We start from the raw sequence: 27,930 nt of genomic DNA, 5'->3' as shown, positions 1-27,930 counted from the left end.
AACAAAATGCTTGTTGAATTTTAAATGTTTGTATTATGGTATAAATTGACTTTATAAGGTCTAAGTGTCAAACTGATTAACTTTCAACTTGGTAGAATAAATTTTCACAGCCTTTCTGTTTTATGTTTTTCAAAATGGTATATAAATATATAATTCATCTTTTTTTTAGTTATTACTTCCTTACTGGTATAGTTTGTAACTTTGTATACTGGTATTGCTTTCTTTTATTTTAGTTTTTTATGTCTAATTTATCTTTTATAGAATGACTTCAACGGTGAGTAACGCAGGTTCTTCAAAGAACGGGTCAGAAAACCTGATTAGGAGATATGTAATACAAGATCAGAATAATAAAATCAGTGCACACTGCCTAGACTTGATATTGGAGGATATTGGCAAACACATTCCTAGGGTTAAAAATGCTTTAAAAATGTCATTTACTCAAATGGATATATATATATAGTCATATTGCTTTGGTGAACTTGATGAGAAAGTTCACAAACCAAAGAAACTTGCATAGACCGGCCATCACAAGATTTTCTACTTCCTTCATCACTCTTGCCCAGATCCAGAAACAAAAAAAAACAATTTGAGGAAGATGTTGACTTCTCAAGAGTGGGAAGCGAGCAAGTGGTCTAAAGAACCCACATGTAAGAAAATAAAGTCTTACTTTTTACAAGAAACGTTTTAGAGGAATGTACTTTATTCTCTCAAGTTGACAGGCCCCTTAGTGAAAGTTCTTAGACTAGTTGATGGAGAAAAAAATCCAGCCATGGGGTACATCTATTAGGCAATGGATAGAGCTAAGGAGGCGATTTGTGATAGTTCTCCAAATCGAGAGGATGAATTCAAGAAAGCTTTTGAAATTATAGATCATAGGTGGGAATGTCAACTACATAAACCTTTGCATGTTGTGGGACATTTCTTGATCACGGGGATCTTTTATGATGAAGTTGGTGGTGTGCTTTGCGAAGAAGTTAAAAACGGTTCTTATGAATACATGTTGAGGCTTGTTCGCGACCAAGAAACTCAAGACAAGATTTTAAATGAGTTAGTTAAATACCAAAAGGCAGAAGGTCTCTTTGGTATTAGCTTGGCTGTTAGGGAAAGGAAAACAAAATCACCAGGTAAAAAAATGTTACTTTATATTTTAAGTTTTAAGTTATATTAATTATTCTCTCAAATATAGTTTATGTTTCATATTCATTTTACATTTTTTATAGTTGATTGGTAGACAATGTATGGATCTTCGGCTCCTAACTTGAAAAAGTTTGCTATACGGATTCTTAGTCTCACTTGTAATGCTACAAGTTATGAGAGAAACTGGAGTGTTTTTCAACAAGTAAGTTATTTTTACATGTTTTTTCTTAATAATATTGCTGGAAATTATATATATATATATATGCATAATGTTGCTAACATTCATTTTTTGGTTTTTTTCTTGTAGCTTCACAGTAAGAAACAAAATAGATTGGCACAATCTAGATTGAATGACATGGTGTTTGTGAAATTCAATAGTGCCTTGGAGCGCCGAGCTAAAAGTAAGGAGACCGATCCCATTCTTTTGCAAGATATTGATGAGAGCAATGAGTGGTTCATGGGAAGAATGGAAGATGATGAAGATGATGATGAGGCGGTGTTTGTTTGTGAGGAGGATTTGACATGGAGTGATATTGCTAACGCTTCCGGTGTATATGAGTCTAGTTATCTAACTAGAGCATCAAAAGTAGTGAATGATGGAGCTGGACCATCACGAAATGATAAAGGAAAATCTCCTGCTCATAATCCTATCTCTAGTAGACCATCTCGTAGATGCTTAGTTGATGAAGATGAGATGGAAGAAGATATTGAAGTGTCTAGTGATGAAGGAGATGGTGTTGTCCGAGTTGATGACGATGACGATTTAAAGGATTTTTAATTATAAGGAATTGAGGGTTTAGAAAAATACTTTTGTTAATCTCACTTTAGACTACTTTTGGTGTAGACCATCTTTTGAGATTAATATGCTCGTATAGTCATATGGTTAATGGTATATAAGTATTTAAGTGTTTATAACTTATAAATAAACTGAGAATTATATTTTTGTGTTTAAGTACTTGTAAGTTTTGAATATATGCATTGACAATTTAATATTTAAGTATTTATAAGATAATTTATAAACATTCTGTATTTTTTTTGTGAATTTCGGCCTTTCTGGCGCTTCGTGTGCATAAAGTGATCGCTTTCGCTTAGTGCTTAGAGCTTCGGCATCTAGGACCCTTGGCGCTTTAGGGATCTTTACGATTTTTAAAACCAAGAGTCAAAGTCAGTGAAATTTTACCAGGTTAACAAGCATTTTGGTTGTCTACATGTAAAATTCAGCAATACTAAGTACTTAAAAAATGAGAAAGCAAAAAGCTATAAAGAAGAATAGTATTCTATAAACTATAAAACACAATTTTGCAATAAACTATAAGTATATAAACAACAAAATTACGTACCAGTTGATGAAGTGCAGCAGCAGCGCGACTCGAGTGAGATGAGAGGAAGATGATGATCAAAACTTGAGTCGTGAGTCAGGATTCGTGAGCCCAGAGGCGACAGGCATGGAAGATGATCGCTCTCTGTGAATTTTTTACCGCTCAACCTCAATCGTTCTTTGTAAATTCTTCGACTACCGCCTATTTCAATCGCATTTTTTACCCTAGCCCGCCTAAACTAAAAGTCGATCTAAGCCTGATAATCTAATAGCCCGCTAAACCCTAAACAAGCCCAAAAATCATTTATGATAAAGCCCAGAATCGTATATTCTAAACTCGCGATTAAGCGTTAATTAGCGCTTTGCTAAAAGCGTTACAAAAGCGATTACTACCGCTTAATGAATTCGTAGTGGTTTTGCTATGCTGAAGCGCCAGGGGCCTCGCTCAAGTCGCTTAGCGCTTTAATCGCGCTTAAGTGACGCTTTTTAAACACAGTCAAGTACATGCAGTTAATTAGGTTTCTATTGTCATGTGTGAGTTTGGATTATTTGTTCCTTATGTTATATTGTATGACTAAGTGATATATATATATATATATATATAATCGAATAAGTATGCATAAGGATTAAGAATGACTAATGGAAATGTTTAAAAGTGGATTAAATGTTACCTCGCTAAGTACTATAAGTACCTATCACTCTTGTTCCTTTCTTTCCCAAAACATAGGTTCTAGAGTATTCGATGCTCCACCTCCTTAGCTAATCTATCCAAGGGAAGAATTAAAGTGTAGCTTGTTTCTTATCCGTATACTCCTAATAGGTGGCTTAGTTTTGAATATAATGGTTCAAATTTTATGAATATGGTGGGTAATTAAGTTGTATATGAAATGTACCTAAGAACATAATGAACTAGTAGAGTCCATGTAGCTAAAGGATCCTAATGTATGTATCGATAATGACTCTTTTGGGAATGTGTCTAGCTTACTAGCATGCCATTTGGTATAATATATTAAGGGTCTATTTATTAATGAAAAAATATATAAGTTGATTATCAAATGATGATGTACTGTGTTAAGTTCATTAAATTCCTAGCTATGCATGTGGATTGATATTAGTAATCGATTTAATGAATTACATATTTGAAATCAAAGGAATCTTCTATAGCTAAATTGGGATTTATGTCTTAATCAAATTAATTGATAATTAGTGATTAAGAATTGTAATCTTGTATTAAAAAAATATAGCTCTTCAACTGTATTGTCCGCTGTGTATATAAGATTAATCGTTCAATGATCTTGTTCTTTCTTTCAGTCTCGATAATGCACCCAATCCATGATTCAAGTTTGGGGTATTACAACACTTCCCTTAATCCAACCCAACATGACATGCAAAATGGCATACAAATCCAAAATTTGATCCAATCCGAATAAAAAGCATTACATAATTAGATATTCAGAAGCATATAATATGATTCTATTAATTCCAAACAATCACATATTGTATGCACGTCACATAATCCAGTTTTGACAGTTCATCATGCATCATATAGTGTTATTCCGAATTATATTAAACATATTCTATTTCACATTCAGAGATGAGTTCAAGTAATTTACCAAACAACCAAGCAAACAATCAATAATCAAACAAATATAGCATCGAATAGAGACACACCTCGACAAACAGCTAACGACGATGATAATGTTTCCATTAATGGACCCGAACAGTGATCAATATGAATCAGTGCCTACAAAATTTATTTAATAATAAATAATTTATTCAAAATTAACAATGGAAACTAACATATTAAATATTATAAATTAACCCTCACGGTCAACATGCGTTATACCAGTTGATTTGAAATTTACGGGTAATGACAGAGGAGGCGGTAACTCGGTTCATGGTTCGATTTCACCTGCAAAAATTATGACGATGAATTTTAGTTTCCCCACACTAAATTTCCAGATTACTCAAACCATCAAAATACATTAATAATTTTTGAATAAAAAATTGTTAAAGCAAAATAATGGGGCTGCAAGATCAGAAAAGGGGACCACCAGTCAATGGCCCCATGACTGGTTGGTGATGGGTTAGTGGAAGCAATCATAGCAGACGATGGTGACAACGCAAACGACCGTGAAAAAATAATGAGGAGAATGACAGTGGTTTACACCGCCTACCATGTCTGATCAGAAGTGAGCCCGACAACCGATGAGGGTTCAGTCACTTGGATGCTTCCCTGTCGCAGATTATCGCAACATTCCGAATGACGAGGGAACTTTGACATTCCCTTACCAGTCCCTAATGGTAATGAAAGAAAAAAAAAATGGGACAGAATGACGGTGATTATGGTTGAAGGGTTAACGGTGGCGACTTACAAACGAGCGGACGACGAGCAAGGCGGTGAGGGAGTGTTGGCTACTGCTAGGGTTTTGAAATAAAGGAGAAGGGGAAAATGACACGCATGATATAATCGAGTAGATGGAGGGTTTTTTTTTTTTGATTTAAGGAAATGGTTAATTCATCTAACTGGTGCTGAAGTCTTTGAGGGTATTCAAAATTGGCACTTAACTTTTGATTATTGTAATTAGGTCATCAACCGAAACCTAGGGACTTAAGGCTAAAATCCCCAAATTCTAGGTATTAAAATTGGGGATTTTTTCATTGTGTCACAATTCTCCCCTTATAGAAATTTTTGACCATAAAATTTACTTGGAGAAAATTGTAATACCCAAAATTTTGGTTAGTGATCAAAACATAAATTTTAAAAGTTCAGTGACCAAGGTTTGAAGTTTGGAAAAGTTCAGTGGCCAAAGTGTATTTTTTAAAAGTTAGGTATTTTGACCCTATAACTGAATAGTTCACCACGAATAATGATGTTGTCGTGGGAATCAGATTTTTGATATGAAATTTGTGTTAAAAGCTATAAAGTGTTAAAGTCCAGTAAAAATTCGGTAAATCGAATCGAATGGAGATTTTGAGAAATTTTTAAAGGATTCTAAATTAAGCTTAGAAATATTATTTCCACATTTTAAAATGATGGAAAAATAATATGGATCATTAGATTTGAGAATTTATATCCATGTTAAACATGGACCGTTGGATGATAATGGCTAGATTGGAATTTTTGGAAAGAGTCATGGGTAAAGTTGTAAAAGGAAAATTAATTTGTTTATATTTGACTTTGAAAGATGGCAATTAACACGTGACAAGGTATGGTTGTAATTATCATGTTTCATTAAAGGTGAAAATGTCATTTCCCATTAAACACATTTTTAATTCATTTAAGCTTAATAAATGACAAATTAACATGGAATTAACTAGAAGTTTTATGACATTTTGTACATCTTTCTTCTACTTTACCTTGTATCAACCCTAAGGTGTGGAATTTTTTCTATTTTTAAAAATTTTCTTAGGTGTTTGGATTGAAGCGTGAAATAGGAAATTGATCTATTCGAAGAGCTCTATCCTTTGGTACCAATTATGCATGCTAATCTTGCTTGAAATGCTTAGTTCCTAAATTTGGTGGATGAATAAGATGTTAGGGTTTTATGAATTGATGATGGATTTTGAAGTTATTGATGTTTTAGAATCATTTCTAACCTTGTTTTTTGATTAAAACCACCTAGAAATACATCTATTTCATTTGGCCAAAACCTAGGGTTTTGGGATGTTATTGATTTGGTTAAATTATGTTAGGAATTTAATTATAGAAGCTTTGAAATGTTAATTAGAGGGGTTTTTTCACGCTTGAATCAAGTTTGCAACCATTGAAACCCTACCTAAAGTATTAGACCACAGTGTTAAAGAGTGAGAAAAATTATGGAAAAATGTTATAACAGTTAGAAATGATGTGGAAGGATTCTAAAAGATCTATAAAGTTTTTGAGACCATTTTGTAATTTTTTGAAAGTTAAGGGACCTATTTGATAATTATGGAAAATTATGGAGTTTATTTGCAAATGTTCAATGCATGATATAATATGCTGGAATTGAATGTTAGAATGTAAAATTGGATCATTTTGGAAACTTGGTAAGTTTAGTGACTAGTTTTTAAAGTTTGTAAAGTTTAGAGGTTTAAAGATAGTTATGCAAACGTGAATGTAGTAGATTGGTTATATTACTCCAATGCTGAAATTTTTAGTATTGAAATTCAATTGAGTAAAATGGTGAAGGAACAATATACATAAATTGGAAAAGTTGGTATGAATTCTAAAATAATTCATACACGATGATTATAATGTAAGGTTTATGAAAGTTAAGTGGTTCGTGATTAATATGAATATTTATGGAATTGGAGAGTTATTTTGGAAATATTGAAGTTGTTATATCATAGTGACGTCATTTTTATATCAATAAGTATCAAATATATTTTATGGATTTTTGTTATCATATTTTTGTTATGTTAGTACGACACTAACATATGCTTTAAATATGTATATGATTTTGTATATATCGTGATTTTTTTGTGATCGAAGCGAATTGAGAGCAAAGGATCAAGTTTGAACCTTAGTGAGGCTTATATATATAAAGTGTCAAGGTGAGTACAATGCATGCATATCATGAGACATGGATGTTTTATACTTCATTAGGAAGAATCGCGATGAGTCAACCTTATTTATATTGTCATGATATTTATGTAATTCAACATATCTTAGACATGTTCAAAATATGTCAAGCTATGAATATTTATAACTGCATTGATCACTAGCTTATATATGATGTTAAGCAATGAATGTTATTTCAGGTATGAACTGCCCAACATTGAATTATATTAATATACATTTCCATGGATGAACTAAATATAGAATACATGCCCAAGCATGTTATTGAGGGATAATGGTATAGTTGGCATGCCATAGAGTCAACCAGTAGGCTGCATATTCAGTTTTACACTAAAGTGTATATAAAGGACACTTAGTGTATATGGTAGACACTCCCTTACGTGTATTATGGTAGGCACAACCTTATGTGTATTAGCACTTTGATGTATATTTGACTCCTATACCCAGGGTCCCCATAGGTTTATATTTTGGACTATGGTTTATTGATTAATAGAATATAAACAAGTGATTAAGCTTATGTTCTTATGAAATAAATGGTTGGTATATCGGTGAGAAATTTTATATATGGGTTACATTATAATTATATATAGTAAATTTATTGAAAAACATGTAATGTGATCATATTGCATTGAATAATGATGTTTAATAATAATTATATGTTGTATTGCACTGTTCATTATTATGATTGTCTCACTAAGTGTATACTTAGTGTGTGATGATTTTCACGCGTAGGTAAAAAGCAAGAGTTGGAGTATGGAGTACTATGTATTCCAATCCATCGATGAGTATATTTACAATATCAATAAGACATTCTTCGATGTTATTTTGACTTGATTAGTGACATGTATTTTATAAATATTCTAGTTGCTTTGGTAGATTAGTTATAGAACTGGTTTTGTAATAGATAAACCAAAACTGCTTTATTATGGTTAGTATTAAATAATATTAATAGTATGAATGTACATTATTATATTAAATTATGTTTTAAATATAATTTGGTTGGATTTAAAATTTATACAACTTTTAGGTAGTTTTATTTATTTTACGAAATAGCGAGTATATGCATAGTCACTATCTGAATTTAGATTTGAAATAGGAATCCAAATATTATATCTTTCCTTTTTTATGAATAATTATTTTATAATAAAGGTTGAGAATTTGAAATATTTGAAATAAAAACATTTACCCATTTTGAGTTACGAAAATTTTGAATTTTTAATTTAACATCTTTAACTCGTCATACTTTATATATACGGGTTAAGGGAGTTACAAAAAAAGTGTAGATACTGAGCTCTCATGACATCCTCGGTCTTCTACATGGACTGTAATACCCTTAACATGTATATGTACTAAATATGAGTTAAAGATGTCACAATAACTTTTCATAACGTTCTATACATAAAACAACGTAAAATTTTGTTTCATTTTAAAATTTCAAATTATTGTTAAATTTATTTAATTTTTCACATAAAACATAAAATAATATTTCATCGTCAAATTTTAATATGATTTCTAGACAGGAATTAGGTAGTTGGAAGTTGATTCTCAACATATATAAAACTATCAAAATAATGCCTAGTTTAAAATCAACGAACTAACCTTTAAAATAGTTCAATCAGAACAACCAAAACATTTATAACATACATGCCACTAATAAGTTAAAGATGTATTACTGATACAGTTCGTTGGTTTGATTTACCAAGAAGAGATGCTCTCAGTGCTCCCTACTTCACATCCTTTTCTTTATATGAACCTACTCATGAAAATCTTCATGCGCTAAATAAATTTAGTGAGGCATTGACACATCTAAAGTGAGATAAAACATAAAATATCATAAAATACTTTGAAACATAAAAATGTAATTTAAAGAAAATCGTTGAAACTTTTAGACCAAGCTATTCAAGCCATTTCCTCTTCAAAAACCTAAAAATAATCATTTCATGATTTTATCAAAATCATGTAAATTAAAATTTGATATAACAACTATCTCATATTATTTTTTACATTCGTACATAATTTAAAATTTTCATTTTCACTTTCATATCCTTTCCTTTCAGATACTTTCTTAACTTTCACATTCACTTTTCATATTTACTTTCATAGCCCAATGTATATGTAAGAGAATGCATGGTACGTGAGTCAAACATTGTGGGTGCACTAGGCACTTTACGGTGCCAAATCATCATCATCATCATAAGATGCACTCCAAGTGCTATCTTATTGTTTACACTAACAGTGCCAATCATAATGTAAGTGAATGCTTCACAACTTTACTTTATTCAACTTCCTAGCATGCCAAGTGTACCAACGACTCTCAATGCAACATACAATGGGCTTTTGTATTATGTTATATTCATTTAAAGATCAATATTTCTAAATTATAATCATTTTCCATTCATCATCATAAAATCTTAACTTGGGCAGTTCATACTTCAGATAACATTTCTAAAAATTATCAAGGAAATATTTCATCATTAAAAATAAATATCAATCTTTAAAATCATTTTAGAAAATTCATTCGAATAACTTTTTCATAAAATATCATATAAAAACATATTGGTAATTTCATACCCAAAATAATAATAAATAGTTTATATAACATTATGAAAATATTCCATAATTAAAATAAAATCATACTTTAAAAATAATATGAAGTTGACTTATTGCAAGTCTTCCTCGATCAGAATAATTAAAAAAATAGATTGCACTCACCTTTGTCTCACTACTGAACTCTTTTCTATAATATTCTTTTACTCAAGTTCTTTGCCTTTCGTTTTCGATTCACTAGAATCACAAGATTTGTCGTAATCTTTATGACATAACATACATAACACCATTTTTAAATTATATGTGATTATTATACTAAATAATCTAATTCCGATTGAATAACTTTTATAAAGCATAATTGATACTAAATTGATATAAAACTAGATCACAATTTCATCATAATTTCAAACTTTCCAAAATAGCTATTTGATTCCATAAATATTCATTTCCATCCTCGATCCTTCAACTTTCACAACTTTACTTTTAAATCATCATTTATAAATTCTATTTAGAATTCACATCAACTTTTCCATTTAATTAACAATGGTCCTTCACCATTATGTTTACTTCAAATTAAATTCTAAAATTTTCCAGCAAGTAAATAATACACTCAATCCAATACTTTAACAATTGAAAACTTGCAATTTCATCCTTAATTTTCCCTAGCCTTTTCGAATTCAACTATTAACTTTACTAATCTTGCAAATTGATCCAAACATATCTTCAAACTTGAAAATCAGCATTCAAATAGTAAATTTCCAGTGTCATAATTTTATACTCAAACTGTGCCATCACATTTACAAACTTGTAATAAAGTCCTTAAATATTAAGAACTTTCGAATTCCACTAGATAACTTGTCAAATTAACACTTTGATCATCAAATCAACATTCTAACTTAAAATTCAGCATTCCTTGATTAAATTTCAGCATTGAATACTCCAAATTACACATTTATTCATCAATGCCTCAAAATTCTAAAAACTTGCAAAATGGTCCTTTTACTATCTCAAGGTTCTAAATTGATCCAAAACAACTTCTAAAACTTATAGAATCATTCTAATATCAAATATAGATCATAGGAAATTTTTAAATACCTTCCCTATTTTTCTCCCCTTGGCCGAATATAATTAGTATATTAGGACTTGATTTTCATTCAATTTATAGTATGAACTCAACCTTCTATGATCAAATTAATACAATTTCAATCATCATGACATCAAATTCAATCCAAATTCAACAAATTTCCATAAACCCTAACTTAACCAAACTGATTATAAGCATTTGTACATGATTTTAATCATCACAAAGGCTTGGAAATTAATGTACAACACTAATAACATAAAAATCATCCTATAATTCTTCAAAATTAGACATGTTCTTCATGAACCCTGATCATGAATTTCATAATCCAAACATGTTTTTCCATGAACTGATTATACCAAATGATAGAGAATTTCAAGTAGATTATTTCCATATCGAATAGCTTAATCAAAAAACCAATTAAAATGTCTTAAAATGAAAAATAAAAACTTTAATACTTTTCAATGGAGGTCATGGCGATAGGAGGTTGAAGGAGCTAATTTTATTGAATTTCTACAAATTTTCCATAATACACATGGCTTTATAAAATTAAATCAATTTAAAATTCATTTAAAACTAGTTTACCATTTTGCCATTAATGAAACTTGATAATTCTAACCATGCCAATACAATATCTTCCAATTAATATTCCAAAGTCCAATATGAACCAACAAAATTTTACTTTCCTCTTTTACCCAATCAATTTTTGAAAATTGTAATTTAGTCACATAATTTTCTAATTTTTACTAAATTGGGAAATTAACTTCAGTTCCACTGATCCATGCCAAATTTCACTATTCTAAATTTTGGAAATAATATTTCCAACCTTTTACCTAGCATCCTTCAAATTTTTGTGAAATTCTAGTTCGACCCGATTATCCGGTTTCTTACCAGACTTTACTACTTTATAGCTTTTAATACAAATTTAGAATAAAAATTCTGATTCCCATGAAAGCATTTATTTCATGACAAACTATTCATTTACGGGTCAAAATATATAACTTTTAAAAATTTAATTTTGGTTACTAAACTTTTCCAAATTTATACTTTGGTCACAAAACTTTCAAAACTCTCCTTTTGGTCACTACCCAAAATTTGGGGTATTACAATTCTCCCCTAAAAGAAAATTCTTCCTCGAATTTTCCATACACATTTACATACTTGAAGTAAAAAGATGAAGATATTGTTTTTCATATTTTCTCTTCATTCCCAGGTCACTTCCTTAACTTTATAATATCACCCAAAGAACATTTACAAGCAAAATCATCTCTTCCTCAATTTTTTTTTTTACTTTATGAGCTAAACTTTTCACTGATCCTTCTTCATATGATAAGTCCAAATGAATTTTAATTTCTTCTAGTGTAATCACATGCGAAAGATTTGATCAATACTTTTCGAAACATCGATACATGAAACACATTATGTACCTTGTCCATTTCCATAGATAATACTAGCTAATAAGCTACTGGTCCAAGTTTTTAAATAATATTGCATGGCCAATGAATCTTGAATTCAACTTTCCTTTACAATCGAACTTCAGAACATTTTTTTCATGATAATATATAAAGAAATACTTTACCACTGACTTGATAATCAATTTCTTTTTTCTTCAGTTTTGATTTATGTCGGTTAGCATCTATCTTGATATTGTCATGTATAACTTTTACCTTGTCTTTCGTTTATTTAATTAAATTTGGACGATCATGGCTCAATCCTTTAACTCATACAAATTTAGGCGTGTTTAATATTTCTTTCCATCTAATGCTTCAAAAAGAGCTATCTTAATACTTGACTAATAACTATGGGTTTAAGCGAATTTTGCTAAAGATAAGTATTTCTCCTATGATCCTTTTCAATCAATAATTCACTTATTTAATATATCTTCAAGTATATGGATAGTTCACTCCTATTGTTCATCAGTTTACAGATGAAAAGTTGGGCTGAAAATTATTCGGGTTCTCGAAGTTGTATGTAAGACTTTTAAAGTCTCAAAGTAAATCATGGGTCTCTGATATAAACTATCGAGACAATTACTCTACGAAGGCATATTATCTCATTGATATATAACTTAACAATTTATCCATCGAGTAATCTACTCGAATTGGAATAAAGTGGGTATCCTTAGTCAATTTATCCACAATCATCTAGATCGAGTCTTTCTTATTGGTTGTCAATGATAAATGTGTCATAAAATCTATAGTAACCCTTTTTTAATTTCCACTAAGAAATGGAAATAGGTTGTAGCGAAGCAGATAACATCTAGTGTTATACTTATACTTGTTGAAAAATCAATCATCTGTATACAAATACTATTATAGGTTTTTTTATACCTGCTCATTGATATCGATCTTCAAATCTTGATACATTTCATTTCCTCATGGATACATTGTCAAAGAGCTAAAATGAGATTTAGTAAGAATATCCTTCTTTAATTCTTCGTCATTAGGAATTCCAACCCGACCTCAATAATATAAGCATCCATCAAATTTTACCTCAAAGTCTTTGGTTTCACTTTATTGTTCAATCTTTTCTAAACATTTTTCATCTTTGCCTTAAATATCCTTTATTTGATCTAATAATTCAAATCTTAGCTTCAATTCTGCAACAAGTGCACCATTTCTTTCCATTGATAATCCATCATCTAAACTCTAAAGCAAATAATGTTTTTCAACTAAATGCGCCATCTATTACGTTATCCTTTCTAGTATAGTAGTCAATGATCACATCATAATCTTTCATAAGTTCAATCCATGTCCTTTGTCTAAAATTCAATTCCTTCTAAATCGGTAGATATTTCAGACTTTTATGACCCGTATAGTTATAACATCGTTCATTATATAAACAATGGAACCAATTTTCAAAGCAAAAACCATAGATGCTAAGTATAATTCATGAGTAGGATAACTTATCTCATATGCCTTCAGCTAACTCGAAGCATAGGCTACAATTTAACCTTCTCACATAAATACACATCCCAAACCGCTATAAGATGCATCGTTCTAGGTCACATAATCTTCGTCCAATTTTGGTTGCACTAGAACCAGTGCCTCTGTCATAATCTTCTTAAATATAATCAAAACTTCCTTGACACTTTATGATCTATAGAAATAAAATAATTTTTTTGAGCAACTTAATAAGGGGAGAAGCAATCATCAATAAATTATTCACGAATCGCCGATAATAACCAACTAATCTTAAGAAGCTTAGAACTTCAGAAACATTTTTCAGAGTTTTCTACTCCACTACTACTTGTACTTTCTTGGAATGAACCCAGATACCCTCTGCCCAAATCATATGACTAAGAAATGCGATTTACATCTACCATAATTTACATTTTGACGACTTAACATAAAATTTTTATCCTGTAGTGTCTAAAGTACAATACGAAGATGTGCATCGTTCTTCTTTAGTCTTAGAATAAACCAAAATAGCATAAATAAACACAATCACAAATTGATTTAAGTACGATAGAAACACATGATTCATTAAATCTATGAATGATGCAAAACATTAGTCAATCAACTGACATCATTACGAACTCATAGTGACCATATCGGGTCCTGAAAGTCATCTTTGAAAATTTTTCCTCTTTAATGTTTAACTAACAATATCCTAATCGAAGATCAATCTTTAAAAATATGTAAGTACCTTTAAGCTGGTCAAATAAATCATCGATCCGCATAAGAGGATATTTAATATTCACCATCACTTTATTCAGTTAATTGTAATTTATCCATAATAGCATAGATCTATCTTTCTTATTAACAGGAAGTACCAGTGCACCTCATAGAGGCACATTCTGTCTAATAATGCCCTAATCAAATAACTCCCATAACTGTGCCTTTATCTCCTTGAGTTATGTCAAAACTATTCAATACGAAACATCAATATAAACATAGTTCCCAAAAAAATATCAATCTTGAATTCACCTCACAGTAAAAAAGATAACTCCAATAATTATCAAGAAATACATCTGAAATTGTTTTAACTATCGAAATATCCTCCAAATTAATCTTAGATGCTAAGTTATCCATTTCATTAGCAAGAAAAGTTAAACAACCCTTTGATATCAATTTCTTTGCAATCATTGCTGATATCACATTGAGCAATGATTTAGTTTTCTCTTCGATTACTATTATTTCAGAACCTTTCGTATCTTTCAAAAATAGTTGCTTTATACGACAATATAAACAATCATAATATAGAGATAACCAATCCATGCCCAAATGATCTCAAACTCATTAAATGATAATTCCGTAAGATTCACTAGAAACGCAACCCTTTGAATCTTTATCGAATAATTTTTTCTTGTATGCTTTACTTTGGCAGTATAATTCAGTAGATTTGTAGCTATCATATCTCTATTGTTGAGTTCTAAGGAAATGTTTTTTTTTCTGACTATTTTTATACTATCATAGCAATATGTAGAACCCAAATAAATCATAATAAATACATACTTATCTTCTACTATCATCTCACTTAGCTGGTGATAATCTATATATACCCAAATGGAATCATCTTTCTTTAAACTTATAGTAGATAACTTACACTGTTTACCCTTGCCTTCTGGCCTTAAGGACTTATTCTTCTTCCCATTTATCCATGATTAAATCAAATCAAGCATTTGTCTATTCAACTTAATACTTATCAGAAATCTAAAGATATTTGTAAAAACTTCATAGTCACCAGTAAATTCATTAATTTTTTGGATCCTCATCAGTCTCAACTTCTCTTGTATTCCTTCTAAACCTTATGATAGATTCCTATATTTTAGTAACCTCATTAAAATGGGATATTTCTTCCACAAAATGGAGGATAATCTGTTACAACTCTAACCCTTCTAGAGTGAATTAATGAAGTTTTCTCTATTTTGTTTGGATCGATTGTAATCTTGATCTTTTTTTACCTTTATCAGGTTTCATACTCTCACTTTTAGCTTTATTTTGAAGCTTAAAATTGATCGTTTGAGATGATCCTTTTTCTTTCGACATCTAACACAACCATATTTCAAAATTACCTTACTAAGGAGCAACATCATTAACAAAATCACCTAACCATACCAGATCAGTAATTTTAACATCCTAGTGGCATGTACACATTTACAACATAAAATAAGCTTGGTTTAGGCTAGAATCGGCTAAACCTACAGCTTTGATACCAATAAATATAACACCCTTAAATCGTATATGTACTTAAATACGAGTTAAAGATGTCACAATGACTTTTCATAACGTTCCATACATGAAAATGCATAAAATTTTGTTTTATTTTAAAATTTCAAATTATCGTTTAAAACTCATTTAATGATTCACATAAAAACATAAAATAATATTTCACCGTCAAATTTTAATCTGATTTTTATACAACAATTAGGCAGTTCGAAGTTGATTCTCAACATATATAAAACTACAAAAATAATGCCTTGTTTAAAATCAACCAACTAACCTTTAAAACAATTCAATCATAACAACCAGAGTATTTATAATATACATGCCACTAATTAGTTAAATATGTCTTACATATACAGTTTGTTGGTTCGATTTACCAAGAAGAGATGCTCTTAGTGCTCCTTACTCCACGCCATTTTCTTTATTTGAACCTACTCATGAAAATCATCACGCGCTAAATACATTTATTGAGGCAGTGACACATCTAAGGTGAGATAAAACTTAAAATATCATAAAATACTTTAAAGCATAACAATGTAATTTAAAGAAAGTTTTGAAACTTTCAAACTGAGCTATTCAAGCAGATTTTCTCTTCAAAAACCTGAAAATGATCATTTCATGATTTTATCAAATTCATGTATATTAATATGTGATATAACAACTATCTCATATTCTTTTTTTATTCATACATAATTCAAAACTTTCATTTTCACTTTCATATTATTTCCTTTCAGATACTTTTCTTAACTTTCACATTCAATTTTCATATTTACTTTCATAACCCAATGTAAATGTAAGAGAATGCAAGGTACGTGAGTCAAACATAATGAGCGCACTAGGCACTTCACGGTGCCAAATCATCATCATAAGATGCACTCCAAGTGTTATCTTATTGTTTACACCAACGATGCCAATCATAATGTACATTAATGTACCGTAGCTTTACTTTACTTTACTTTACTGAGCTTCCTGGCATGCCAAGTGTACCTACGACTCTTAATGCAATTTACAATGGATTTTCGTATTATGTTATATTCATTTAAAGATCAATAGTTCTAAATTTTAATCATTTTCGATTCATCATCATAAAATCATAACTTGGGCAGTTAATACTATAAAATAATTCAGATAGCATTTCTAAAAATCTTCAAGGAAATATTCCATTGTTAAAAATAAATATCATCTTTAAAATCATTTTATAAAATTCATTCGAATAACTTTTTAAAAAAACATATAAAAATGTATTGGTAATTTCATACATAATATAATCATAAACCCTTTATATGACATTATGGAAATATTCCACAATTAAAATAAATTATACTTTAAAAATAATATGATGTTGACTTATTGTAAGTCTTCCTAAATTAGAATAATAAAATAAAGAAACTGCACTCACCTTTGTCTCACTACTGAACTCTTTTCTATAATAGTATTTTTCTCAAGTTCTTTGCCTTTTGCTTTCGATTCACTAGAATCACAAGATTTGTCGTAATCTGTACGATATAACATACAAAACACCATTTTTAAATTATATGTGATTGTTATACTAAAATAATCTAATTCCGATAAAATAACATCTATAAAGCATAATCAATACTAAACCAATATAAAAATAGATAGCAATTTCATCATAATTTCAAACTTTCCAAAATAGCTATTAGATTCCATAAATATTCATTTTCATCATCAATCCTTCAACTTTCACCAACTTTATTTTTAAATCACCATTTATGAATTCTATTTAGAATTCACATAAACTTTTGCATTTAATTCATAATGGTCCTTGACCAGTATGTTTACTTCAAATTAAATTATAAATTTTCCAACAAGTAAATAGTACACTCAATTCAATACTTTAATAATTGAAAACTTGCAATTTCATCCTTAATTTTCACTAGCCTTTTCGAATTCAACTATTAACTTTACTAATCCTGCAAATTGGTCCCAAACATATATTCAAACTTGAAAGCTAGCATTCAAGTAGTAAATTTCTAGCATCATAATTTTATACTCAAACAGTGACATCACATTTACAAACTTTCAATCAAGTCCTTAAACCTCAAGATCTTTCGAATTCCACTAGCCAACTTGTCTAATTTACACTTTGATTATCAAGTCAACATTCTAACTTAAAATTTAATATTCCTTAATTAAATTTCAGAATTGAATACTCCAAATTACACATTTATTCATCAATGCCTCAAAATTCACAAAACCTACAAAATGATCCTTTTACTATCTCAAGGTTCCAAATTAATCCAAATCAACTTCTAAATCTTGTATAATCATTCTAATATTGAATATAGATCATAGGAAATTTTTGAATATTCCCTTATTTTTCCTCCCCTAGGCAGAATATAATTAGTATACTAGGACTTGAATTTCATTAAATTTCAAGATTGAATTCACCCTCCTATTATCAAATTCATGCAATTTTAATAACCATAACATCAAATTCAATCCAAATTCAACCAATTTCCATAAACCCTAACTTGACAAAATTGATTATAAGCATTTATACTTTATTTTAATCATCACAAAGGTTTGGAAATTAATCTATAACACTAATAATATAAAAAATGTCCTTTAATTCTTTAAAATCAAACATGTTCTTCATGAACCCTAATCATGAATTTCATCATCCAAGAATGTTTTCCATGAATCAATTATACAAAATGATAGATAATTTCAAGTAGATTAATTCCCTATCTAATAGCTTAATTAAAAAACCAATTAAAAATGGCTTAAAATGAAAAATAAAGACTTGCTTACTCTTCAATGGAGGTCACGACAATAAGAGGTTTAAGGAGCTTATTTTCTTGAATTTTCTACCAATTTTCCATAATGCACATGACTTTATAAAAATAAATGAATTTAAAATTCATTTAAAACTAGTTTACCAATTTGCCATTAATGAAACTTGATAATTTCAACCATGCCATTGCAATATCTTCAAATTTAATATTCCAAAGTCAAAGATGAACCAATGCAATTTGACTTTCCTCTTTTACCCAAGCTATTTTTGAAAATTCCAATTTAGTCCCGTATTTTCACAATTTCTAATAAATAGAGAAATTAGCTTCAATTTCACTGATCCATGCTAAATTTCATTGTTCTAAAATTATGGAAATAATATTTCTGACCTTTATCTAGCATCCTTCAAACTTTTGTGAAATTTTGATTCAATTTGATTTCCCGATTTTCTGATTTTTTTACCAGACATTACTACTTTATAGCTTTTAATACAAATCCCGAATAAAATTTTTGATTCCCATGAAAACATTTATTTCGAGACAAACAATTCATTTACGAGTCAAAATATATCTTTTAATTTTTTTGTTTCCTAAACTTTTAAAAATTTATACTTTGATCATAAAACTTTCAAAAATTATATTTTGTTCACTACCCAAAATTTGTGGTATTACATGGACTCATCATAGCCCCAATTATACCACAATACCTTGATCATCTTAACGGTCTTCCTCCTAAGAACTTTCTCATCTCTATTGAGAATTTCAACTAGCTCTTCTTTGAACCTCAAATTTGGTTAGATCTCTACCTTTTCCTCATCTATTATGTAAGTTGAGTTGGATCGATAACATATCAGCCAGAAACATGGAAAACTCATGAATGTGAGCAAGTTCAGGTGGTGCCTCAAGATGGTAGGCTTATTGTCCAACACGATGAACAATTTAATAAGGCCCAATAAAACGAGGACTCAGTTGCCTTTATGACTGAAAATAAGTACCTTCATCCATGGATACACTCTCAAGAAGACCTCGTCACCACTACATACTCAATATAGTATGATATTCTAGATCATCATAGATTTGTGTCTATAAAAAATAATCTTCATGCTATCTCAAATCATCTTGATAGTTTGCTCCTGATAGAAAAGATTGTCCACACTCCTCAAAGGGTGAAGAATAATAGGTTGCCTTGATTGTTTCCCGATCTAGGATAAACAACAAGTGATGCTCCCACTTTGAAAGCTTGGGCTACAAAAAAGAAAAGTTCATGTTTGAATTGAAAAAGTGAAAAGTAATAATGAAAATAATTACAATAGGACAAGGATAGAAGGTAAAAATATAAGAGTAAGATGCGGAAGAATATGATGAAGATGATGATATGTTGGAATGTCTTTAAGATGGCTTTTGCAGTTGAAGATGGTGCACGAAAATGGTGATGATGGTGGTGATAGTATCTCAAAGAAGAATCAAAGAAGAACCTATGTTAGAGAACATATACCCAGACTTTATATAGTTCTTTAACGGGTGGTATAAACGGACTTGGACCCACTATATATAAAGAGATATGAACCACAAGTATCAATATAAGAAAGATAGAGGAGATTCCACAAGTATATAATAGTGGATAAGTCGATATAGCTCAAAAAAGAACATAAAGAGAGAAAACCTCACAAGTAAAGTGATATGAAAAAATGTATTTCTTGCAAATGCCAATGTATTGGCTTTTATTGATTACCAAAGGGCATGGTGAATGTTGACAAATATATTTGGGTAGATTGAAACCTTTGGAAGATACATGTTTATTTAATGAAAATAATGTCCTTAAGCCTAAAACAAAGTAATAAAATCGGATAGGTGTGGAAAGTGCTTGAAAAACATGTTTTTGATGAATTTTCATGTTCTTTAATGAAGAATAATACCTTAGGCTGAATGGTTAAATGTTGGTTCAACCAAGGTAGCATTTTGAATGCATTTGCGTGTCAAAAATGTAAAAATTACACTCCTAGGCTGAATGTATACAATGCTTGAGAGAAGGGTGAATCTCTAGGCCAAGTAGTGGTGTTTCCTTAGTGTTTGGTGCCAACTTGATGCATATGCACAACACATGGTCCCTTGCTAGGTGGCTTGACTTGGTAGCTAACTACGTAGGTGGTGCAGCTAGCAAGGAAAGGTAGGTACTTATGTAGCTTAAGTAGCTAGCTAGGTACCTAGTGTCACTCCAGTTGCTCTAGCACCCATCCAGTTAGTCCAGCTTCACTTTTCAGCTTGCCGGACTTCAGCTCCTCTCCAGCTACATTCAACTCTCGTTTAGCTCCGTCAACTACTCTTTTAGCTCCATTAAGCTCTTTTGAGATAAGTGAGCTATCATAATACCTTTTAAGTTAACTTTGAGATTTCATGCTTGTTATATATCTCAACCAAGCTTCCATATGATGCCTCACCAATGTGTTTACCTATGTAAATTAAGAAAACAATCAAATAAGTGATGTGTAAGCTAGAACCAATCCAAATACATGATGTTACCTATGTGAATCATGCAAAAGAGCTAAGATAATCTAAGGATGAATGCATGAGCTAGCATAAACATGATATAAGATAAGTATAAATGTATATAAGCTCTAGATTGTTTCAAAAGAATAAAATATGTTATAAATGAATATGAAACATAACATACGAATGTCTATCATATAATATGGCATTCATAAATGATAAATGTGAACATATAATAATAATATTCTAAGAAATGATATGTTGTTATAGTATATGTATGAATGATATGAAGGCCATTATAAACTAAGCATTTTATGATATAATTAACATGTGAATACATGCTCATAATAGAATAGGATGTATAAATAAGATAGTATAAGAGAAAGTAAGGAAGAACTCTCTTAATCAACTTGGAAGATCTTTAATGATGTGAGCAAGTAATGGACAAAGTTGGTGTTAAGGTGGATCACATCATCCCCCTTCTTTTTGGTGATTTGTCCTCAAATCGAGAGGTTTCTTCAATAAATTTTTTTGTATTGTTTGAGTAACCATTTTCTCATGCTTGGATGTGAAAGTGTTTTCATGAATAACTTCCCTTGGTGAAGTCTTATCATTGGAATTATCACATCCCTTGGTGTAGAGATATACCCTTTGACTCGATTCATCATACCTCTTGGAATAGGCATGTGCAACGTATTCTTGGAGGATGAACCTTGTCCCTTGAGTTACACTTTGATTTGAATAATCTTGTTCTTTGAGAAAGGTTTCTTACTATTCATCTTTACTCCTTGAATCATCATGATGGTTAGTGAGGAGTCTTGATCTTTCAACTTCCTTGTAATGGATGAGTTTGGTGCACTAATCAATCCCAAAATGACAAATGAACTTGTCATCATAGTTTAATAGGATAACACCATATACATGAATCGAAAGGCTGCAAAATAAATCAAAGTCGATACATGAGAAGCTATTAACAAAACAAATTGAACTAGCAAACTAGTATGGATGTTTGATTAGTGTTTGTTGCCAAATTCTCTTTTGAATTCGCAATACATTCATAATGTCAATGAACACAACTCTTGGCACTTCAAAAGATACTTCTTTTGGAACTTCAAGTGGCATAACCTTTAAAACTTCAAGAGACATTCTTGTGGATCTCCCAAAGTCATACCTATTGGTTCTTCAGAGGGCATGTTTCTTGATTCTTCATCTTGAAAAGGTATGCTTTTTTTTGGAGAATCCTACAAAACAAAATAAGAAAGAATAGGAAGAAAAGATTGGTTAGATAAAATTTTCTCATCGCTCTAATTTTCTTCTCCATATTCACTTCTCTCACTCTCATGTTATTTTTGAATCTTTTCATTCTCACAATCTTCTTTTATAACATGTTCATTTTTAACTTCAACTCGTTCTTCAGCAACTACTTCACTATCAATAATCTAAACTCTGCTTTCACGTTCAAGCTTTTCACTTCAAACTCCAATGTCTTTTATTTTCTCATGACGTTCTTGCATAAGATCAAAGTTATTCTTAATATGTTGTTGATCTTGAAGCACTTTGTCAGGTGCCATTGGTACTAATGTGACTCTTCTTCTCCCATGGATGAATGAATATTGATTTAAGAATCCTTTATGAGTGGCTCTTTTGTCAAATTGCCACGATCTTTTAAATAGCAAATAAGTTGTGCTCATCAAAACTACATGAAAAAGAACCTTATCCTTATATTAGCTAATAGAAAACGATATTACCACTTGTTGAGTAATGGTAATTTCTTCTTCATTAAGCCATTGTATTTCATAAGGATCTGAATGTTGCATTGTCTTCAAGCCCAATTTGTGCACCATGAGTGTACTTATAAAATTGGTGTAACTCCCACTATCAAAGACCACATGGAAAACTCTACCATCTACAAGGCATATAGTGTGAAATGCATTACATCTTTGATGTTCATACTCTATTGAAAGAATTTTAAGTGAAATACATAAATGACATGTAGCAAAAGGACCTTTCCAATAAAGCTATCACAAAGCCTCATAAAATATTCCAAAGAAAATAATAGAGGTCACTCTTACCTCGTGTTTGCACACTAGGACTTTTAATGGCTTTTTCTTTATCCTCTTTTGATCTCACTACACTAAAGCCTTTTAACACTCAAATCTCTCTTGTTAAGTTCTTGGAAGAACTAACTGAAGACTTTGGAAAGTTTTAATTTTATGTGTTGGCTGCAGATAGGGTTACAATAGAGAAGAAAATATGGATGCAAAAAGGGAAGGCTTAGAAAGAGGAAGAAAATAATGAAATTGGTGACTTATAAAGTAATAACAATATTTACAACCTCCACTCTCAAGAAACAATCAAGTAGAACATTTCTTCAAGTTTGGTTCATGACGGTAGATGTTGTGCCTTCCAATCCTTGAATTGAACTAAACTTCTTTGCTTTTACTTTGTTGATTTTTCATATTTTTCCTTGAGCTTTCGTTTCTTCTTTTTTATCTCCATTTGAAATGATTTTTAGCCTTATTTCTTTTGCACTTTCTTCGCACATTTCTTTTTGCTTGTTTTATTCTTTGTTGCAATGTTTTGCTTTCAAGGGACATTTCTTTGTTGATATACCAAAGCGATGATATCATTTGATAGAAAAGACCATCTACACTTCTCAAAGGGTGAAGAAGAATGACATGCCTTGATTATTTTTTGATCTATGATGAATAATAAGTGATGTTCCCATATTGAAAGCTTGGTTGCAAACAAGAAAAGTATATAATAGAATGGGATAAGTGATAAAGTAATAATTAAAATAATTGAAATAAGATAAGTATAGTAGGTAAGAATATAAGAGTAGGTTGCAGGAGAATATGATGAAGATAATGATATGCTGGAATGTCTTGAAGATAACCTTTACTGATGAAGATGGTGCACGCCAATGGTGACGATGATGGTTATAGTATCCCAAAGATGGCTGAAAGTGTTAAAGTATGCCCAAATGCCAATCATCAGATGATTATAATGACACTTTTTCTTTACCATTTCTATTGAATAAAGGCATTGCCACTATTATTTTCAGTTGTATTTCTATGTCTAACATAAATCGAAAGATAATAAAGTCCATATAGTAGTATGATTATTATTAAATATCCTTAGTCAAGTATTATTATGGGCATGGATAATAATAATACATTTAAGACTAACATGGAATTGATTGATGATAATGAGTTGTCATTGACATAGAGATGTCAATAACAATACATGAATATATTGTTAAAGAACAATATATTAGATTGACCCGCTATTAGTACGTGTCTTGGATTATTACCTGAAAGTTACAACATTGATTATGGTGATGACTATATGTATAATCCTCAGACTTGAGATAATTACTATCTCAACATATATTGTTATATGTTTTGATACAGTTAAACATGCTCCATAACTGGTTGCACTATAAAGACTGATATTGAACATATCACAATATGTGTAGTGAGATGTGAATGATTAAGATAGGATTTGTCCTTCATACATAATAGGAAACATATCACATGCCACTTGATTGAGTGAGACTAGAAATGCATGGGCATGCTAGAATAAGTTGATATGAGACATCAGAAATTATTTGTTTATTATAGTCTACTCTATATATCAAGAAATAATAGATGGGCTACACATTTGTGACTATTCCAAGACTTGTTCCTATTCTAGATATAAAGGACAAAATGATATAATATATAAAAGAGTTAGTCAAGAATATGTTATGTCGAATCATGGCTTCTTGTAAGTAAGGTGACAATGATATATTGCTAGAAGTCACTAATTGTTTGTAATATTAGAATGGTTCTAATAATTAATACTAATGTTACAGGAACTTATAGGGTTACACCGTGGAAATGAGCATATGCTAAACAAATTGTAATTGTACAATTTAATTATACATTAATGTAAATGTCTATAATTAAAGTCAATATATATTTGATATATATGTAACTTTAACAATCCCAAATATATATATATATATATATATATATATATATGGATATTAAATAAAATATAATTATGATTATGTTTCTTTTAATAAATATAAAATTTGGATTAATCATTTAATACAAACTAAATATAAGGGTTAGGGTTTCTTTCTCGTATAAAAGAATTATAATGTTTTATTAGTCGTTCCAATCTCTTTGATATTTTTCTCAAAACAGTTTTGTCAAAAAGAAAAAAACACTGCTCACAATCGGGTGAACTACGTAGAGGTCGAGACGATTTCCTAGAGGCCTTGGATTCGAGTTGTTCATGTTTGCATAGATGAATTGATGTTTCTCCATGAACCCGAGGTGAATTTCATACCTCTTCTTTTCAATTTCGTTTTTATCGTACATGGATCGCTGGTGAGATCGTCGAGTTTATTTTCGTTGCGCCATGGGGTGTGCCAATGGTCCTAACACAAAGAAGAGCCACGTATACGATACAAATTCGGGTTAAAATTCTTGGTTGATACGATGTGTATGAGATGCATGTTTGTTTTACTATTTTCAACAAATATATATGATATATACGTTCGATTCAGTGACTGTTGCGATTAATATGTTAATTCGGTTAAACAAATAATTATGATTGTTGATTAAATGTTAATCATATATTTGTTGTTCTACGATTTGGGATTTGTATACTAATTGTTAATATCACGAATGAATGAGTGTGATGAAAGATCAATGTCTATAGAGAAACAAAAGGTTGTTTCAGCGTGAAAAACATTAATCATTGAGAGATTCCTAAAAGCACGATTCTGGCGACATCGAGGCCATCGGACCCCTGTAAAGGGATCCACCCATTGACCCCTTTGGAGGAAACAAATATTAAAGGTCCATATTGGTAATTATTAACAAAATTCATAATGAAAAATGTATAATATGTTTGATATGCATGGTGTTTGACATGCATGGTTATAACCCTTTATTTACAATGGTTGCAAATTTTAAATACGAGTTGCGTGGCACATGAAGATTCAAATGAGCAGAAGAATATATTGGTGAAAAAAAGAAGATGCTTGAGAAGTTATCTTTACCTTTAGGTTTCTTAGTTCTCCCATTGGCTCGGGATGGGCCACCTTAGATATTTTTGTTTGGGCTATAACCATTGCATTTTATTTACTACTTTGTGTCTATCATGTATATGATGCAATGTATGATGTATTAGCAAGCTAATAAGTTGATGAGATCAATAAGGGCCTAATATTAAAATGAACAATGATGAGATAATTATAAAAATCGCTCTACATAATATAAGTTGATTTAACTATCCAATATTTACCCTCGTTAAGGCTTTGATAGATACTATATGGGTTTTGCCAAAGCAATGCCACATAAGTTTATCTTGCTTAAATGCGAATAATAAGCAAGTGATATTTACCGGTTGAAATATTGGTAATTGCTTGGCTAGGCTATTTTAATAAGATTAGAACCTAAAGGTTAATTATTTGGAAAAATCATGAGATGCTATGAACAAAATTTGTTCACCAAATGGAGGAATTACATGAGATGTAATTAGTAAGGTGTTACTTACCTAAATAACTATTCTCCAAAAAGAAAAGCCAAAGATGATTTATGAAAGTGTTGAAATATGGATCCTCACTCACTAGAAAGATTTCGAAAAGTTCTTCTGAAATTAAAATGCAAGGGTTTTCAAATTTGAATAAAATAGTGGAGGACTACTTTCAAACCTTTGATTTTTATTTTAGCTATTCCAAAATAGAGATGATCAAATTCATTCTTTTTGTAAAAGTATATAGACTCATCCTTTAGTCATCGATAGCGACAACAAACTTTTATTATGATTGATCCTTGAGAAGGATAAGTTGAATGGCTTGAACTTCTTTGACTGGTTTTGTAATTTGAGAATTGTTCTCAAACAGGAAATGAATGAATATTTCACTGAAAAACTTGTTCCTGACGAACCAGCAGGTAATTCTTCTAGAGCTGACAAAGAGAAGTTTAAGAAACACATGGATGAAATGTTAGATGTGGGATATCTTATGCATGCCACCATGACCCTTGAGCTTCAGAAATAACATGAGGACATGGTTGCATATGAGATGATTCAAAATCTCAATGAATTATATGAGGGATAATAACATCAAGAGAGTTACAAGACCTTTAAAGCTCTATTTCAATGCAAAATGAGTGAGTGATCTCATGTATGAGCTCACATCATCAAGATGATTGGATATATCCAAACGTTGGAGAAACTGAGATTTCCATTCAAGGATGAATGACCATTGATGTTATCATGCAATCGTTGTCAGATAGCTTCAACCAATTTGTCCTTAATTTTAATATGAATGAAATTAACAAGACTTTTCCAAAGTTACATGGCATGTTACGAACTAATGAAAGTAACATGAAGAATGTTGAACCTAAGCCCATTCCGATGGTCCGCAATAATAATGGAAAGGGAAAGAGTAAAATTATAGGAAAGTGTAAGGGTAATGGCAAACCCAAGCCCAAAGAAAAGAATGCATTGAAACCAAAGGGATGAGTTAGCAAAAAAAAAAAATGTTTCCAGTGCAACAAAACTAGTCATTGGAAAAGAAAATGCCCTGTTTACCTTGAAGAGGTCAGAAAGACAAAAGAAAATGGAACATTTGTTGTAGATATTTATGTTATTGATGTTAATTTGTCAACATCTACTTATTGGGTATTATATATTGATTGTGGTTCTCATATTTTTACTTCTGTACAGGGATTGCAAAAGAGAAGGAATCTGACTAAAGGAGACAAAGACCTACGAGTGGGAAATGGAGTAAGAGTTGTAGCATTATCTATAGGGACATATGTTTTATCTTTGCCTAGTGGACTTGATTTAAATTTATAGGATTGTTATTTTGT

General features: G+C 30.5%; 1 protein-coding gene across 1 annotated transcript; it reads left to right on the top strand.

The window, feature by feature from the left end:
• Nucleotides 1–790: 790 nt before the first annotated feature.
• On the top strand, nucleotides 791–27,113 carry LOC120138368. The gene is made up of 4 exons (XM_039153852.1): nucleotides 791–1,096; nucleotides 1,232–1,339; nucleotides 1,445–1,816; nucleotides 26,958–27,113. Exons 1-4 carry the CDS (start codon nucleotides 791–793, stop codon nucleotides 27,111–27,113), a joined length of 942 nt encoding a protein of 313 aa, XP_039009783.1.
• Nucleotides 27,114–27,930: the final 817 nt, after the last annotated feature.

The sequence above is a fragment of the Hibiscus syriacus genome, unplaced genomic scaffold, assembly GCF_006381635.1.
Source record: "Hibiscus syriacus cultivar Baekdansim isolate YM2019G1 unplaced genomic scaffold, ASM638163v2 tig00110684_pilon, whole genome shotgun sequence".
NCBI lineage: Eukaryota > Viridiplantae > Streptophyta > Magnoliopsida > Malvales > Malvaceae > Hibiscus > Hibiscus syriacus.
The sequence above is the reverse complement of the archived record's forward strand: the minus strand, read 5'-3'. Positions and strand labels throughout refer to the sequence as shown.

Coding starts and splice junctions, on each gene's coding strand:
- LOC120138368 (XM_039153852.1), top strand. CDS start 791: ATGGATAGAGCTAAGGAGGCGATTTGTGATAGTTCTCCAAATCGAGAG. Junction 1,340..1,444: donor ACTGGAGTGTTTTTCAACAA/GTAAGTTATTTT, acceptor TTTTTCTTGTAG/CTTCACAGTAAGAAACAAAA. Junction 1,817..26,957: donor GACCATCTCGTAGATGCTTA/GTTGATGAAGAT, acceptor GTTCTCAAACAG/GAAATGAATGAATATTTCAC.